The sequence below is a fragment of the Akebia trifoliata genome, chromosome 2, assembly GCF_017979445.1.
Source record: "Akebia trifoliata isolate Shusen 1 chromosome 2, ASM1797944v1, whole genome shotgun sequence".
Classification (NCBI taxonomy): Eukaryota; Viridiplantae; Streptophyta; class Magnoliopsida; order Ranunculales; family Lardizabalaceae; genus Akebia; species Akebia trifoliata.
This window is the reverse complement of record NC_141376.1, coordinates 29,099,433-29,115,563: the sequence shown is the minus strand read 5'-3', so window position 1 is coordinate 29,115,563 and position 16,131 is coordinate 29,099,433. Positions and strand designations below refer to the sequence as shown.

At 32.7% G+C, this 16,131-nt stretch overlaps 1 protein-coding gene across 1 annotated transcript; it reads right to left on the bottom strand.

Annotated features, from left to right (window-relative positions):
- Positions 1-72: 72 nt before the first annotated feature.
- Positions 73-13,274, bottom strand: KNATM (KNOX meinox protein). Its single transcript, XM_086432046.1, has 5 exons — positions 13,129-13,274; positions 10,890-10,997; positions 2,491-2,641; positions 835-1,019; positions 73-153 (listed from the first exon to the last, which is right to left on the bottom strand). The coding sequence occupies exons 1-5, from the start codon at positions 13,261-13,263 to the stop codon at positions 73-75; spliced, it is 660 nt and encodes a 219-aa protein (XP_086288172.1). The 5' UTR covers positions 13,264-13,274.
- Positions 13,275-16,131: the final 2,857 nt, after the last annotated feature.

Genomic DNA, 16,131 nt, shown 5'->3' with positions numbered 1-16,131 from the left:
AGAGAATAAAAACAAGTATTCCAATTGGTTGAAGAGATCATTCAAACCAAATTTGCTAAAATCTTTTGATTTTCAAACTACAAATTGTGGACCTTCCATCATTATCCTTAATTCAACGTTGTCTTTCATGCAAGCATTACTCTTCACTTTCTCCTGCATAACAAAATTCAACAAATATGTATTAGTGTGTATATTTGATCTAAACAGTATATGATGGACCTTAGGCCCATCATCCTCAATGGACCCGGCAACTTCATATGAAATAGAATCCTAGACCTACAGCATTTTCTGACACCATTTGATGATGCATGAACTCCTTTCTCCTTAGGTTAATTTTTCCTCCAGGTTTTCGTGAAAATTAGAGATACTCCTAGGTTTTCAAACTAATGACACACATACCCCCTTGACCATGGTCTTCCACGCATGAGAGGTTAGCAGAAAATGACTGAAGTGCTTATGTCTTCATCTTCTTCCCAAAAACCCATTGTTTTCAACCACTCAGGGTAAGATTTTCAGTGAAATTGTCTTCAATCGTTGGTTTTTCTTCCTAAAAACCCATCTTCAAGCTTAGGAAAAATTATTTCTTTGTTTCTTTCTAATAGTCTCAAGCGAAAAAGAAAAAAGAAGCTATGCTTAATTTTGACATAGTTTTACTATTTTGAGTCTGGCCAAGTGAAATGACTTCGGTCATTGTCTAGCTGGTTTTCAGTATCAATCCGGATCCCATTTTAGACTCGTCCTGTTGCGGTTCAAAGTGCAGAGTAAGGACTTTTCGAGTCTGTCCAAAAATCCGGTTCTTGAAACCATAACTTGGCCGGTCCAATCCGGCCTGACATCTTGAAACCATGTATATTTACAGTTGGAAATGTCTTCACCTCTGAATGTGAAAGGTCCTGGGTCAGTCCTGCTTGGCAGGCCACAATTGAGATCCTCATCACCTGCCTTGTATTCGTCCAAATTATTGATGATGTGATTATTATACTCTTTGATCTTATAGTGAGTCCCACTGATTTTCTCTCCTGTTTCAAAAGTTCTTTGTATTTAGAATATCAGATTTTTTTTTGCCCATAAGAAAGTTAAGTTGCACACAATCCCGAATTAACCAATCACAAGATGTGGGTATGTTTGTAAATTAGGGATTCCCTCAATAAATGCAATGTCCAACGATTCGTCAATCTGGATTTTGTGAATTCTTTGATTGACTTTTCAGTGCACAAGGCATCTCTTGTCACGACCAATATTGCCGTTAGCCTAAGAACCATGGTCCCTAGCTTCATACCTTTGATATTCCTTGAGATTCACAATTCACCATCCAATGGTCTGACCCTATGAATGGACGATGGGGGTGATCAAATCGAGCCAGTCAGGCAAATTGATATATATATATATATATACGGATCGGGGGACAAAATGTTGCACCGTTTGTAAAAATATAGGTTAGAAGTTTCAGAATGACCTGATTTATTTTTGTCACGACAAAAAATTAGCCTATTCTGAAACTCCTAACCCCAGTCTTACAAGTTGAAGGATCGTGGACTGTTAATTATTTGTAAATCACTTTGGATGGGGTTACCAGTTTCAGAGTGGGTTGATTTTTTGCGAGGATAGTGAAACTTCTAACTTATATTTCTGAAAATGGTGTCAAAATTTTTGTCCCCCGATCTTGACCCATATAGGTATCAATTTGCCTGATTGACTCGATTTAACCACCCCCATCGTCCATACATAAGGGCAGACCATTGGATGGTGAATTGTGAACCTCAAGGAAAATCAAAGGGATGATGGTTCTTAGGCTAAAGGAAATACTTGGTCGTGAAAAGTCCGTTGTTTTGAGAAAGGAATTATCCAACTTCAAGTTCAGACTGCTCTCCATCAAATTTACAGCTGAGACGAATGAAAAAAACAAACACAGATCTGTAGTATGAGTTTTTCCTAGCTAGGGATCTATGTCTAGGGGAATCCCTAGGAATATCATCCCATCTCAGTCCTTTTTTTTGATAGAACTGCCAAGGCTAGTATTCTCCTTTTGAGAAAGCCAAAACTATGCTGCAAAATGGACTACTTGGACTTCTTCTAACATCAAACATGCAGTTGAGAATTGAGATGAGAGGAAAAATCAATAGTTTCATAGGGCCAATATATTCCTTCATTATTATAGAATAGAAAGAGAGAAAAACACGCCTCAAGCCCTCAACCAATGGACCTTTGAGTGTTTCACCATTAAAACAGACGGTTGAGATGTTACAGAGTTTAAAGAAAAATGAATCTCAACCCATTGTTTGATGGAATGCCGCAACCGTGGGTTGCGACTAGAGAAGTCATAATAGCTAGTAATTAATGGTGGTAAAAGTATCTATAGACATTCATTTAGCACAACTTAGTGAAGTTATTTAAGTGTGGACCCACTAGCATCACAACCGTTGATTTTGCAATTATATGAGATTATACTAAAGGGTATCAATCATAAAGCTGTGATGTTAGTTTAGTTACCTGAAGAGGTGGTGGGTGTAGAATGTGTTTGGTGGTGGGTGGTCATGAGCTCTTTGAGTTGAAATTGCATGCCGTTTATGAAAGCTCTGGTTCCTTCTAGTGACTCCTTTATGACTTCTTTCAACTCGCTTAAAGCCATGTTGTAAGTTTCCTGTCCATTTCAAATAAAGAAAAATCTATTGAGATAGTTCCAACGTAAGACACTATTGAAAGATATATGTCGTTGAGACACTCGACACTATTGAAAAGAAAATACATAGATGGTGATCGAATATAATTAGGTGGACTTAAAACTAAGAATAATGCTGAAGTGACCTCAGACTGGAATCTCATCACACACTTCTTGAAGTGAAAATGTATGGAATCATAAATTATTTTCATCGAGATACGAGTGAAAAAGTATATATGATTCCTATCCACTTTCACATCAAGAAGTGTGATATGAGATTTCATCTTGAGGTCACTCCAGCACGACTCTGAAAATAATTATATCAAAGTAATCTCTGATCTCATTGTGAATTTAAGTCAACCCATCTATTTTCATTGTTCAACTCGAAAAGCTCTGCCCTCCTCTTTATCCAATGGAGTAACTTTGGAGAGGATTATGAAATTACCCTATATGATGATGTCATCATCAACATATATGCCTAGGGATCTATGTCAGCACACCTGTTCATCAACCCGGCTTCATCAAAATTGAGATGTGGTTATTGAATTTCAACACCTCGGCCCTTTCTGTTCGTCGAGGTCCCACTAACTATACTTACCAAGGGATTCCCTTGGCCGCCTTACGGCTGAGGTATATCCTTGGTCGCATGAGGTAGTACTAGTTTGGCTATATTAGGTGACACATACACAATCGTATGGAGCAATCGGAGTACAAAGTTTTTGGATGCTTGTCATGCAACTGGTAGTCTTATGGATTTGGATATTTATTCAAGTTGTATCTCTAGAATTTCTCTTTTGTGTTTTGTTTATTTATATATTTATTTTTTCATGTATAAAAATATTTCCAGTCCCATACCGATAATCGGGATGGGACAAGTTGGCTGGACGGGATATATAAAAAAAAATCTTTTCAAACTTTGTTAAAATAGGAATGTACACAGTTAATGTTGTAATTTTATTTGTAAATGAAACTTAAAAAGAAAAAAATAATAAAAATAAATAAATTACACTTTGACTGCCTGTTATTTTTCATAATTCCATGTAAACCCCCTCACATTTTGACAATTGCACTTACCTCTCCTCTTGGGTAAAAGTTCGGATAATTTTACCATTTACCCTCTCATTTATTTTTTTTCCATACAAATAAAAAGAAAATTTTAAAACTATAAAAATATTCCGATGAAAGTCTAAACATTGGGACTGTTATAGAACTGTTCCAATCTAAACATTCACACTCAATGTGTCAAATCAACTTACACGTTAATCCATTTTTCAATTGTTTGGTTTGCGGCAACTAGACGGAAGAGGGGTAAGTGAGCCTGTTACATAATTATAGAGGAGGCAAATACAATTGTCAAAATGTTAGGGGGTTGATATAAAATTAGGCCAAACCAAAAGAGTTGAAAGTGTAACTTACCTAAGAAAAAAAATAAAAAATAATGATAATTAATGTGGATTTGGTTTCCATCCGCCTTCCCTCAAAAATAAAAATATTTTAAAATCTCTTCAGAAATTTTTTTCTGGGAGAGAGAATTTTATTTTAAATTAAATCAATAAAAATATTTTAAAATCTCTTCAGAATCAAGACATGATAGAAGAGAACTTGACTAGACTAAGTGGTACGGAAACCAGATCAACAACTCAATCTTGCTCGGTTGCAGGATTGTAAAGACATTTGTTTGCTCTGTCAACAGAGTGAGACAAAGTTGGTGAACATGCACAGATCTCGTTCTATCTTGTTTGCCCACAATAAAAATAATTTTACAAGATGATTGTGGTCACCATCTTCAAATCATAGTCATCATCGTTATCATTCAAAAGTGAAAATGTTTGATTTTGGAAAGATATTGTAGATGCAGATTTTTGCACTACCTCGAGATGTCCCTTGAAGGTTCTTAACTCGGTTGGGGGGCTTGCAACTGGACTACTCCGACGATCAAGTTAGAATTAGCGGTGAGCTAATAAGGAGTTTTCAAAGAAGAATTTTTCTAGTCTTTGATATGAATTGCAACCTAGTATTTATAGGAATCTTGATTGATGGATTCTCCAAGATATTCTCAATGATCTTTTTCAGAGTGGTTAAACTGCTCTCTAACCTGACAGTTGTAGGAGTTGTTACAACCACTCTAACAGGTATGAGGTAGTTACAACCGATCTATCAGGGTATGGGTTGTCACTTCTATCCCATTAGTGGAAGTATTGTCACTCTGTCATGTCAACATTAAATGGTTTGAGCTGGTATCAGCCGACTTGCAAGCCTCGGTAGTTCTTCATCTTAACTCGATGGGCCAGTAATTATTTCTACGAGCCACGTGTCTATAGCTCTGAGAATTACCCTCCACAGATATCTTAAGATCTTTCTTTACAATCTAGAACATTTTTCATTAATCTAAAAGAAAAGACCAACGTCAAGAGGCATGTCATAAATATTTTAAAATGTAAGGAAATTTCATAGAAAAAAAAAAGGTTTGAAAAGATTTGTTTTCAAATGAACATTTCTTTGATCTTTTGATAGATTATATTGAAAGGGTATTTTAGGTTTTTAATGAAATATAGTTCACACTTCAAAATGTTCTTTCAAGGACAATTTAAATGTTCCAAATTCTTTTGTGACATTTTTGGTAAATATTTTTTGTTTTTGATAATCGGGTATCCCAGTAGACAATGGATCGGGTCCATATCTGACCTTTGCCCAGTCCATAGACCATGGTCTTGTCCAAGGACTAGTCTTGAGGCACATGCAATGCTCGCATCACATGCACTGGATAAGTGAGGGTGCACCCTCGCGGGTGGCCCCTGAAGAATATTTTTAAAAAGGAAATATACAGTCAATGTCCATATTTTATTTGTTAATGAAATTTATAAATAAATGAAAAAAAGAAGAAGAGGTAAATTAAAATTTGACCGCCTGTGATTTGGCAAAATTCCATGTACCCCCTAACATTTTGATAATTACAGTTACCTCCCTCTTTTGTGTTAAATGTTCAAAAGTTATTTTACTTATTTACCCTCTCATTTTATCCTTTTTTATTTTTTTTATACAAACAAAAATTACATTTTAAAACTATAAAAATGGTCCAATCTAAACATTCACATTAATTTTTTATGGGTAACCTAGACTTGAATCCATGACCTCAAAGTTGTTTTGCAATGTGTCAAACTGAACTAGTTCACAGTACAATTCTCTCGTGGCTAGTGAGATGCAATGAACTTAACGAATCTAATCATTTTACATTAATTTTTTGCATACCCCACATATTGATAATAGGGAGAATGACTCTAAAGGACTTTTTATTGAGAATATGCATAATAAAGAATGCGAACCATTTAAATATCACTTAATAAAATATTAATTTATTAACAATTTTTTAAGAAAAATACCTGAAATACCCTTTTAAAAACTTTACAAAGTGTTTGATAAAAAAGTGTAGGCAGTCAAATAAAAAACTTGACCAATTTAGCTAGTTCTTAATATTTCTATGAAAATAAAAAAGAAATAAATTATTTTTTAAAAGTTATTCATAAATTCAATATAATTTTATTTGACTCATTTGTTCAACTTGCTAATTGTTTAGTTGAATCAATTCGATGAACATTCAAGTCGAGTTTTAAAATTATATGTTATTTATTTAAATTATTTATATATTTTATTAAATTTAATATACATTGACTAAATCAATTTGATGATGATTATACTCATCTCCATGATCATCATTGTTTTAGTCATCATCATCATCTATGTGATTTAAAGATTACTAATTTTGGGAAAAGAAAACATGATTTTTTTTTTTTTTTCTTTTAGATCTTTGTTTCATTGATCTATAAGAGATGACCATGGTTAAAGGGCATGTCATTACTTATGAAACATAGGAGTAACTCAAATATTCTCAAATAAACTTATTTCTTTAAACTTCAAAAAATATTGAAAGGGTTATGGTATTTTCGCTTAAAAATCATTTTTAGACTAATATTTGATAAATAGGGTACTAATTAAGAGTCCATATTTTTTTAGAAGAAACTTTTTGGTAAATATTTTCAAAAAGTAGGTATTTGCGATCATTGTTCCTTAATAATATTCAATATATCCCCCTAAATTTTTAAATTTATAATATGCCCCTTTGACCTTCGTCTTTATTCATAGAGTAATGGGAAATGATCAAACACACTCACCTATAAATAAATAAAAACCTGATTTTTTCCCCAAAACCTACCATCTAGCAATATCATTTTTACCCAACTTGTCATTTTAACCTTCAAATACCATCATCTCTGTCTAGCCCAAGGAACCAGGTTCACTTTAGACCAACAAACCACGAAACCAACTTCGAATTGAGTAAACCCATGAATCAAATTACATAGGTCAACTGAACAGAGCTATGGGTCTTAGCCTAATTGTTTCACATTCTTACGAGTCAATCCATTTTTTTACAAGGGTATTTTTTATTAAAAAAAAATATTTTTTGAAAGTGTAAAATGATCTTTATGTAAAGTTTAAAAAAATTCATTTTTCAATGGTTTGGTGGATGGTAAATAGACGAAAGGGGGGATAAGTGAGCCTCTTAGATAATGGAAAAAACTTTGAAGCTAGCATGCCACTTCAAATTTTGTAGCAACTGTCTCCATTTGATTACATGTGCCATTTCCAAGGAGGTGTGTTACATGATCTTCCTTTCTTTTTAGCTATTTTAGAGAACAATGGTTACTTCAAGGGAACCAACCTCCATAAGATAAGTTTTATGCTAAATTTTTTTGTTCTCATTACCACATTAGGAAGATTTAAATACACACCACTACCACTCCTACATTTTAACAACTACTACAATAACATAGCACCCCATAACCCATAAAAAAAACTACCCCTAAACTACTCAATAACCCATGATCTAACTACCTACTCTAACTGCTTGTAATTACAATTGAAAAGAAAGAAGAAACCAAACATGAAAAAATTGAAGAATGTGGTGGTCTGAACTGCTGAACTACTCTTACAAACTACTACGTGGTTAATCACGTAACAAGGTATTCCAAATTTTGGCGGGTCATGAAATAAATTCAAAATGCCATGTGTCTTGTAACAAAGAGGGACAAAACTGGTAGTGTGTTGACATAGAGAATTAGATCAAACCACAAAGGGTGACAGTGTAATTTAACCAAGAAAAAAACTTAGGTGCTGTTTGTTAAACTGAACAAATAAGTGCTGAATGATTATAATTGCTGAAACTGTATAAACGTTGAATTTAAGTGTTGAAATTGTTATCTGTTTACCGATCTGAATTGTGCTGAATTGATTCAAATTAAGCGCTGTAATCACATAAATATGTTCGTTACTTAATGCTGGAAACTGGTAAATTGACTATATTACATTTTTCAACAGTTGCATGTTTAAGGGAAAATTATTAATAAATTCCAAAAATAAAAATTATTTATTAAAAAAATACTAAATTTAATGAAATTTGTTTTGAGAACCTAGCCGAACAAATTCTCTCTCCTCTACATCATTTAAAAAGTAAATTTTAAAATTTTTAATTCAAATTAAAAAATAATATTAATTCAAATTAAAGAGAGAAAATATTAAATATAAATATTTCGTTAAATATTAAATATTAAATATTTAAATATTCGAAATATTAATTTAATATTATTTAAATGCATGGAGGAGAGAGAAAAGTTCGGCCCTTTAAGGGTCAAAATTTTCTCTCTCTTTAATTTGAATTAATATTATTTTTTAATTTAAATTTATATTATTTAATTTGAAGTAATATTATTATTTTTAATTTGAATTGATATTATATTTTAATTTGAATTAATATTATTTAAATACGTAGATGAGAGAGAAAATAGGAGAGAGATAATATTGGTGTGGGTTGCCTTATTAATTGTGGGGTGCTTATATCATTATCCATAGGACATAAGAGGTAATATCATTTCAAGTATAAGGGCATACTTGTCCGTGTTGAAAAAGACCAGTGCTTACCGCTTCAACAAAAAAATTAAGTGATCCAATTTCACTTAATGCTTTTCACTTATTTTTCAACAATAAATGCTGAAAATGTGGAGTAAACAAACGTGTTGATTGCTGAAGCTGAATTGCATTCAACATTAAGTGTTGAAATCAGCGTTAAACAAACACCCCCTTAATCAGGATCGGGAGTCATCATCACTGAAATTTTAATAAAACAGTGAAAAATTGTTTAAGAGAATTTTTTTTTTTTAAAATATGGGGATTTGGTTTCCATCCATATTTTATTAAATCAAAATATAATAGTAAAGAAATTCTTAAATAACAGAAATTTCCTTTTGGAGATAGAATTTTATTTCAAAGTAAATCAACAAAAATATTTTGTAATAATATCCCTTCTGACTTTTCATTTTCTAGGGTTTTATAATTATTGTTGTTCTGAGATTTCTTTGAGAAACAAAGAGAGAGATGGGAATCAAGAATTCGAAATGGAGCCCCAAAGATCTTTGTTCCATCTTGATTTGATCGAAACGGTTCTACAGATTGTCCAAAGAAGACACATTTTGGTCCATATTACTAATCCTAGATTTCTCCAAAACAATTCAATCTCCTTATAAATCCCTCTACAAGTCCAGTTTCAAGAGAGCTGCACATAAACTTGGTCGTAGGGTAAGGGAAGAGAAGGCCAAAGAGAAAGTATTGTTCTATTATGAAAGAGCGGTTTTAGAGCCTCGATTTATCATTATTAGTCATTATGAAAGATGATTCACATGCTCACGTTGTTTCTTTTCACGCTTGTCCTTTTATTTTATTTTATTTTATTTTTGGTACTTTAGTTCACTTAAATAATAACTCCATCTTGTTTTGGTTGCACTCTTGATTTGAATTTAGTATATCTAATTTGGTTATTCTTCTATTCACACTCTTCAATTCGTTGTTACAATCAAGTGATATATTCCATCATCATTATTATTATTATGAGTGGCAATCTAGAAAGTTATCCAATTCCTAATCAACATACGATGTGTGTGACATGTTTTGATTGGAGATTAAATATGTTGGGCTGCGTACAATCTAAAAAATGATTTGATTAAGAGTCGATGTGTTTTAACTCCAATCAAAACGTACCTTGTAGAGAACGGGAAAACTTACCTGATTATTATTATTATTATTATATTTAACTTGTTTTTAACAATTGAAGTTTATTATACTTTGAACTTATCCTTGGGATAAGTTTCCTGAAGATGTGCATTATTGGGGATATATAATTAAATACTAACCATTGAAACTTCAAAAGACCAACCAATTGGAGAGGGGAAAAACTATAAATAGAAGAAGGTCATGGGACTTTACTCAGGTATGGCACACTTGAGAGTGGAGGAAAATACACACTCAACACTCCCCCTCACTTGTAAAGGTGGAAAGAATTGAACCCGTGACATATACGATCTTAGTGATCCAATACCATATTAGCCAACCAACTACTTCAAAAGATCGATATGTTGGAGAGGGGGGAGAATTATGAATATAAGAGAGTCATGGGGATTAATTGGGGGAGGAAATATGCACTTAACACATTCAGGATCATATGTTTTTTCATGAGTCATTCATCATGAGTCACCGAACCCAACCCTTTATTATTATCGCTTTCTAGACTTTGGTAGGGGAACCTGATCCTATATCACGAATCACCGAACCCAACAACTTACTATTATGACTTTCTAGACTTTGGCTGGGAACCATCCCTATATATATATATAAAAGACATTGTTGGTAAACAAAATTTTAAATAACGTTCTAGACAAAGTTTTGTCTTACATGACTAAAAAATTTCGGAATGAGCTGATTTTTTGTGAAGATGATCTCTATGATGAGGAGATAATCGTCACAAAAAATCAGCTCATTCTGAAACTTTTAATCCCATGAGAAGTAGTTACAAACTAACAGTCCACCATTCTTCAACCTATAAATTAGGATTATAAATATCAGAATGAGCTGATTTTTTTGTAAGATCATCCTTACAATAAATCAGACCATTATGAAACTTTTAACCCATATAGGACAAAATACTTTGTGAACGGATCCGACCCATATATACATGGTCACTATCCGTAGGCTTGAACACAAGAAACTCGAAATTTCACTAACAATCCCAATCATGTAAATGTGAAATCCAACTATTGGGATAAAAGATGTATCTCGAGAATACATGAGTTCATGTGTGGTGTGAATTATTTTGAATAAAAGAACAAGCAAAGAAAATTGAATTTACCATAAAGTGATCGAGGTCTGATGGATTGGTACGCATGCTGATGTTAGAAGTTGGGTTATCTTGGTTGAGTGCACCCCTACCAACTTCTTCAATTTCACCCAAGCCCACCTGAAATTTCCCAATCACATGAAACCACCTTTTTATTTTCAGATGTAAGAGAACTTATTTGGAGATGAAAACTTAATAAATATTCTCTGTCCATAGAGAGAAAATTTCTAAAACAGCTCTTCATTTTGCCAAAAAACTGAACCAGTTCTTTTTTAAAATTGATGACGAAAACGGCCATAGGACCCAATTTCATAACTGTTTTCTTTTACAAAAACGGTTATATATATACATGAGGTGCAACAATATAATGAATTTACCTTTATGCCCTTGAGTTGGATGTAGGCTTGCAAGAACCATAAATAAATAAATAGAAAATGTACCCCTCGCAGTATATAACCACTTTGGTAAAAATGTAATTTTATAAAATTAGTTATACAGCCATTTCATAAATGTTGAAAAAACATGGTTGGTTCATGAGTCACCTGATCCATCCCGAGACTAGGGTCGGGTTCAGTTGACTTTAGAAATATGTGAAATCCAATAATATACATGCATGTGTCAGGAATCAGGATCTATTGAGTCAAGAAAGGACAAATCCCAATTATGTAAATTTGAAATCCAACTATCAAGATTTTATATGTTTCTTAATGATACAAATCCATTGATACTTATTTTGAGGATAGAAGTACCAGCATTCAGTAGTGAGCATATATAAATAAAGAGTAGTGATAATATGACTCCTCACATGGCATACTCAATCAACTCTCCTGATGTGGGGTGTGTCAGAATCATAGACTTTATGCCTTGGGATATACAACCACACATACCAATAAATCTGCACAGTTGTGTATCCTAATAAAAGGAAATCTATGGTTTTGGCACACCCTTCACGTCAGGGGAGTCAATTGTGTATGTCACGTGGGGGAGTCAAATTATCACGACTCATAAATAAAAGTGTGGGTAGGAAGCGTTACCTTTGATCCCTAACCATGTCGTGTGCTGGGTAACGTGGCGAGAAAGAAATCGAAGGGTCTTCAATGGGAAGGATTTGTAGGTGTTGGGACTTATGTATTTTTGGAGTAAACTAGAGTCTAATTTTAAAAGGGTGTTTTTTGATGGCTTTATATTTAGATGAAAAACTTTATGTTGGAAGTAGGTTTGTATTTTGGTTATTATACTACTTATTGTATGGTGACAGGTTATCTCAACTGGTTTTTCTATTTTATCAGTAAAATTTGTCTACTTAAAAAAAAATAAAAATAAAAAATAAAAGGGCGATTAACCAAAATATGAGCTGAAAATTGAAAAATTACTAAAATGGCACACTCTTCATTTTAATTCCAAAATCGATAATTTACCTTTTTTGAAATTAAAATATTTTTGTTAAAATAAAGAAAAAAAATTCACTGTTTTACACGACATAACTTTTTGTAAAAATTATTTTACTGAAATTAAAATGGGGAGAGTACTTACTGGCTTATAGAATAGGAATTTTTTTTCATTTTAACGAAAACATTTTAATTTAGAAATTGGTAATTTACGTCTTTTTGGAATTAAAATGAATACTATACTATTTTGTTTAATTTTTGCCCTTAGAGAAACATTTTCCTTACTAACTTAGTAAGATTTTAACCCTTACTAAGAGTAGTTTTGCTCAAATAGATTACCACATCAGCAATCCAACACCACAGCCCTTCTAAGTTTCTTTGAAAAGCTCAGATCCAAAATAAATAAATAAATCGAAAAGCAATTTCTTTTGAGTTTGATCCAAGTTTTTGAAAATTGACAGTGAACTTCAACATAACTCCGAAACTTAAAATTGAAATTCAATAGTGGAAAATAATTTTATTTGAATTTTTTTTTTTTTTAAGTTCATAGAATTTTATCCTCTACAAACCTGAAGCATTAGATCATGTTTTAGGATGCACGATATGAGACCAAGGACCCTTAATTAATAAGGTTGAAATCTTTACTAACTTAGCAACTTAGTAAGGCTAGTCGTACTATTTTCCTTATATATATAAACTCCCCTAGATGTATAGTATGGCCCATTGGTGTTTTTATGAGGAACAGGAAGGATCTATTGCCCACACTTACCTCTTATACAAAACATCTTATACAAAACCCTTACATGCATTTATTCTTAAAACAGTAATAAACGAGAGAGAGAGAGAGAGAGAGAGAGAGAGACCTTCAAACAGTCCAAGTGGGTCTCAATCAAGCGACCATATAAAGGATGGGAAGATATTCTCCTCTTGAGGTTCTCCAAATCTTCATCATCATCATCAATAAACCTTACGATGTTTTTACTACTCTTTGCCTCCATCTCTCACTTACTGACTTACACTCCTTACTCTTTACCACTTCTGTTTAAACCCTCCATATATATTTACTTTGGAGAAAATCTGTGGTATCACTTAATAATACTTCTTAACCGTGTTGATCAAACAAAATACCTCCACGTGTCACACTTCTCACTATGCACAACTGTTTTGTCTTATCCATGAGATTTAAACCTAAAGAGGTGTGCTCTACTCTAGACAAACTTAACCTTATTGAGCCTAGGTTGACTTAGTCCTCATCTGGTCTTTGTGGACTTAAGCTGGGTTTGGATCTGATCAAGGAATATAAGTAAAAGCAATCATTTTTCAAAATATGGGTAAGAAATTTCGGATTGAGGTGATTTTTTGTGAGGATTATCTCTATGATGAAAAGATCACCCTCACAAAAAATCAGTCCAATATGAACTTTCTAAAATCTCATCAAAAGTGATTTAGAATGTAGACGATCGATTTTTTTATCAATAATTTGTAGTTCACTTTGATGAATTTACATGTTTAAGATTGGGTTGATTTTTGGTGAGAATGATCTTCTCATCATAGAGATCATCCTCACAAAAAATCAACTCAATCCGAAACTTCTAACCAATATTTTGAAAAATGTTTGTTTTTTTTTTTACTTACGTCCCTTAAACGTCCCCTATATATAAATATACTAGTAAGTCCTAACCCAACTCGAAATTGATGGGTTGGATATTTTTGAACCTGACTCTACTTTGCAGGTTCAATATACTTGCCAAGGGGATCAATTGAGACCCTAATTTTAGCTTCTGTAATCCTCGATTAGGACTGACAATGAATGGGTTTGGTTGAGTCCTAATAGGTGGGCTCTACTTAGATCAGCCCTATACTCTTATCAGGCTTCAATCGACTAAATCCTAACCTAGCCCTAATAGACTCAAGTTGGGTTTGGGCCAAATAAAAGGACTAGAATTCAATATTTTTAATGAAAAAAAAAAAAACAAAGTTTTTAAATAATTTTTGTTTTGTATGTTTGAAGCTTTCCAATAGAATTTAAATTAATGTTTATGAACTTATCATTTTTATAGATGAGAGTTAAATTTGAATTAGACAAATATATTTTAATTTTATTTAAGTTTTATTAGAAAAAATTTCATCTAATTAAAATATTTGTGCAAGATATTGTGGCAGACCGGCTAGCGAGTCAGCAAGCTCAATTGACACTCCTAACCATCAACTTGAAACCTAACACTAGTTACATGGCAAAATCAGACATTATGAATACATGGAAAAGGTATTTATGATTGACACTATAGGTTTTCTGATCAAGTACGTACGGTCGAACAAATATGACTTTCAGCTTTGGAAGTGATAGAGCTGACTGATAATAAAGAAGGGTGAGGATGAGTCAGAAAGTCTGGAGACAGAGCTTTTTACGTCGAGCAATGTCGTTATCATTCTGAAAAAGACTTCTGTCCCAGTTTTATACCAACAGATTTTCCTCGAGATGCACACAGATAATATTTTCATCAGGATTACAGCATTATTGTCCTTCCGTCTTTGTTCCTTTTTTAAATCATGAAAGGAACTCGTCATGGGAGTTTCCCTGCCTTTCACTTTTTAACATTTTCCAAGGCTAAATCCAATACCGATAAATATTTTCTAAGAAAAAATATTTTTTTCACCAAATTGATTTTCTCAAGAAAATATTTTACCTCTAATAAAAAAACTTGTTTGTCTTCGAGGATTAGTTGGGTGATAATTGGAATGAAATTGTTATTTGTTGAAGTAATGATTTATCATTTCCGTCTCATCTCGATCATCAATGGATTGAAAGATTAACTTGGTATGCTGATCTCATTTCTTTCATGTCAATACTAAAATGACTCGCGTAAGTCATCTCAACACGAGCCCCGTTCTTTGTCTAGAGGGATGCCCGATTATCAAAATAATAAAATAAATAAAGTCATTTTGATTTTGAATAACTTTAAAATTATGATTACAAAAGAATCTCGAACTATTCTCATCAGGGGCGGAGTCAGGATTTTCTTGTAGTGGGGGCAAACTATGGTTAGTTGTATAGTTGAAGAACGTGAATGGTGTGGGGGCAAAAATTGGAGGGAGTTGAGGGAGTGGGGACAAATGAGACATGTAATTAGTTGAAAATATAGGAGTGTCTCAAACTTTCATTGGGTCAATTGCCCCCACCAGCTCCTTACTAGTTGCCCCGACTCTCAGTCATTGCTTGGCTCAATAGATCATTTTTGTGGAAAATATTGTTCTTGAGAAACATCTTAGTTTGAAATTAAGAATTTCCCACTCCAATATTGATAATGAAAACCATGGGCTGAATGTGAATATTTTCTTGGCTTTAATTGGGAATTGAGTTTTTATTATCTTTTCTAAGTATAATCTAATGCCAAGAGTTAGGGGTTGAATCGCATATTAACTTAAAATCAATGAAGATAAATTTATTGACTCGTGAGCGACAGATCTTGAAACTATTGTTATAGTAAACATTCCAACCTGTTTGCCAAATCACATATTTTGTTTGTGGTAATTAATTTTTTAATAGTAATATAATTAACATGCATAAAATCAATATTTCATCAACTTAATATCAAGGTAATATAAATAAAAATTGATCTACTCAACAAAAACTTTTTACTAATTAACTTTGTAAATATTTTAGAGTGTGTATTGTCACAGTAAACAAGATGATTCCATCACATGTTTTTTTTATTATTTTAAACTCACCCTAAAATGAATATTGATTATTGCATTTTGTTCTTTAGGGGGTTTCGACAAACACACAAACATGATTTTGTAGTTTTATATATGAGCTCGAGGTTAAAAAATTAGTTCCAACTCATTGCTCAACATTTATTATTGAG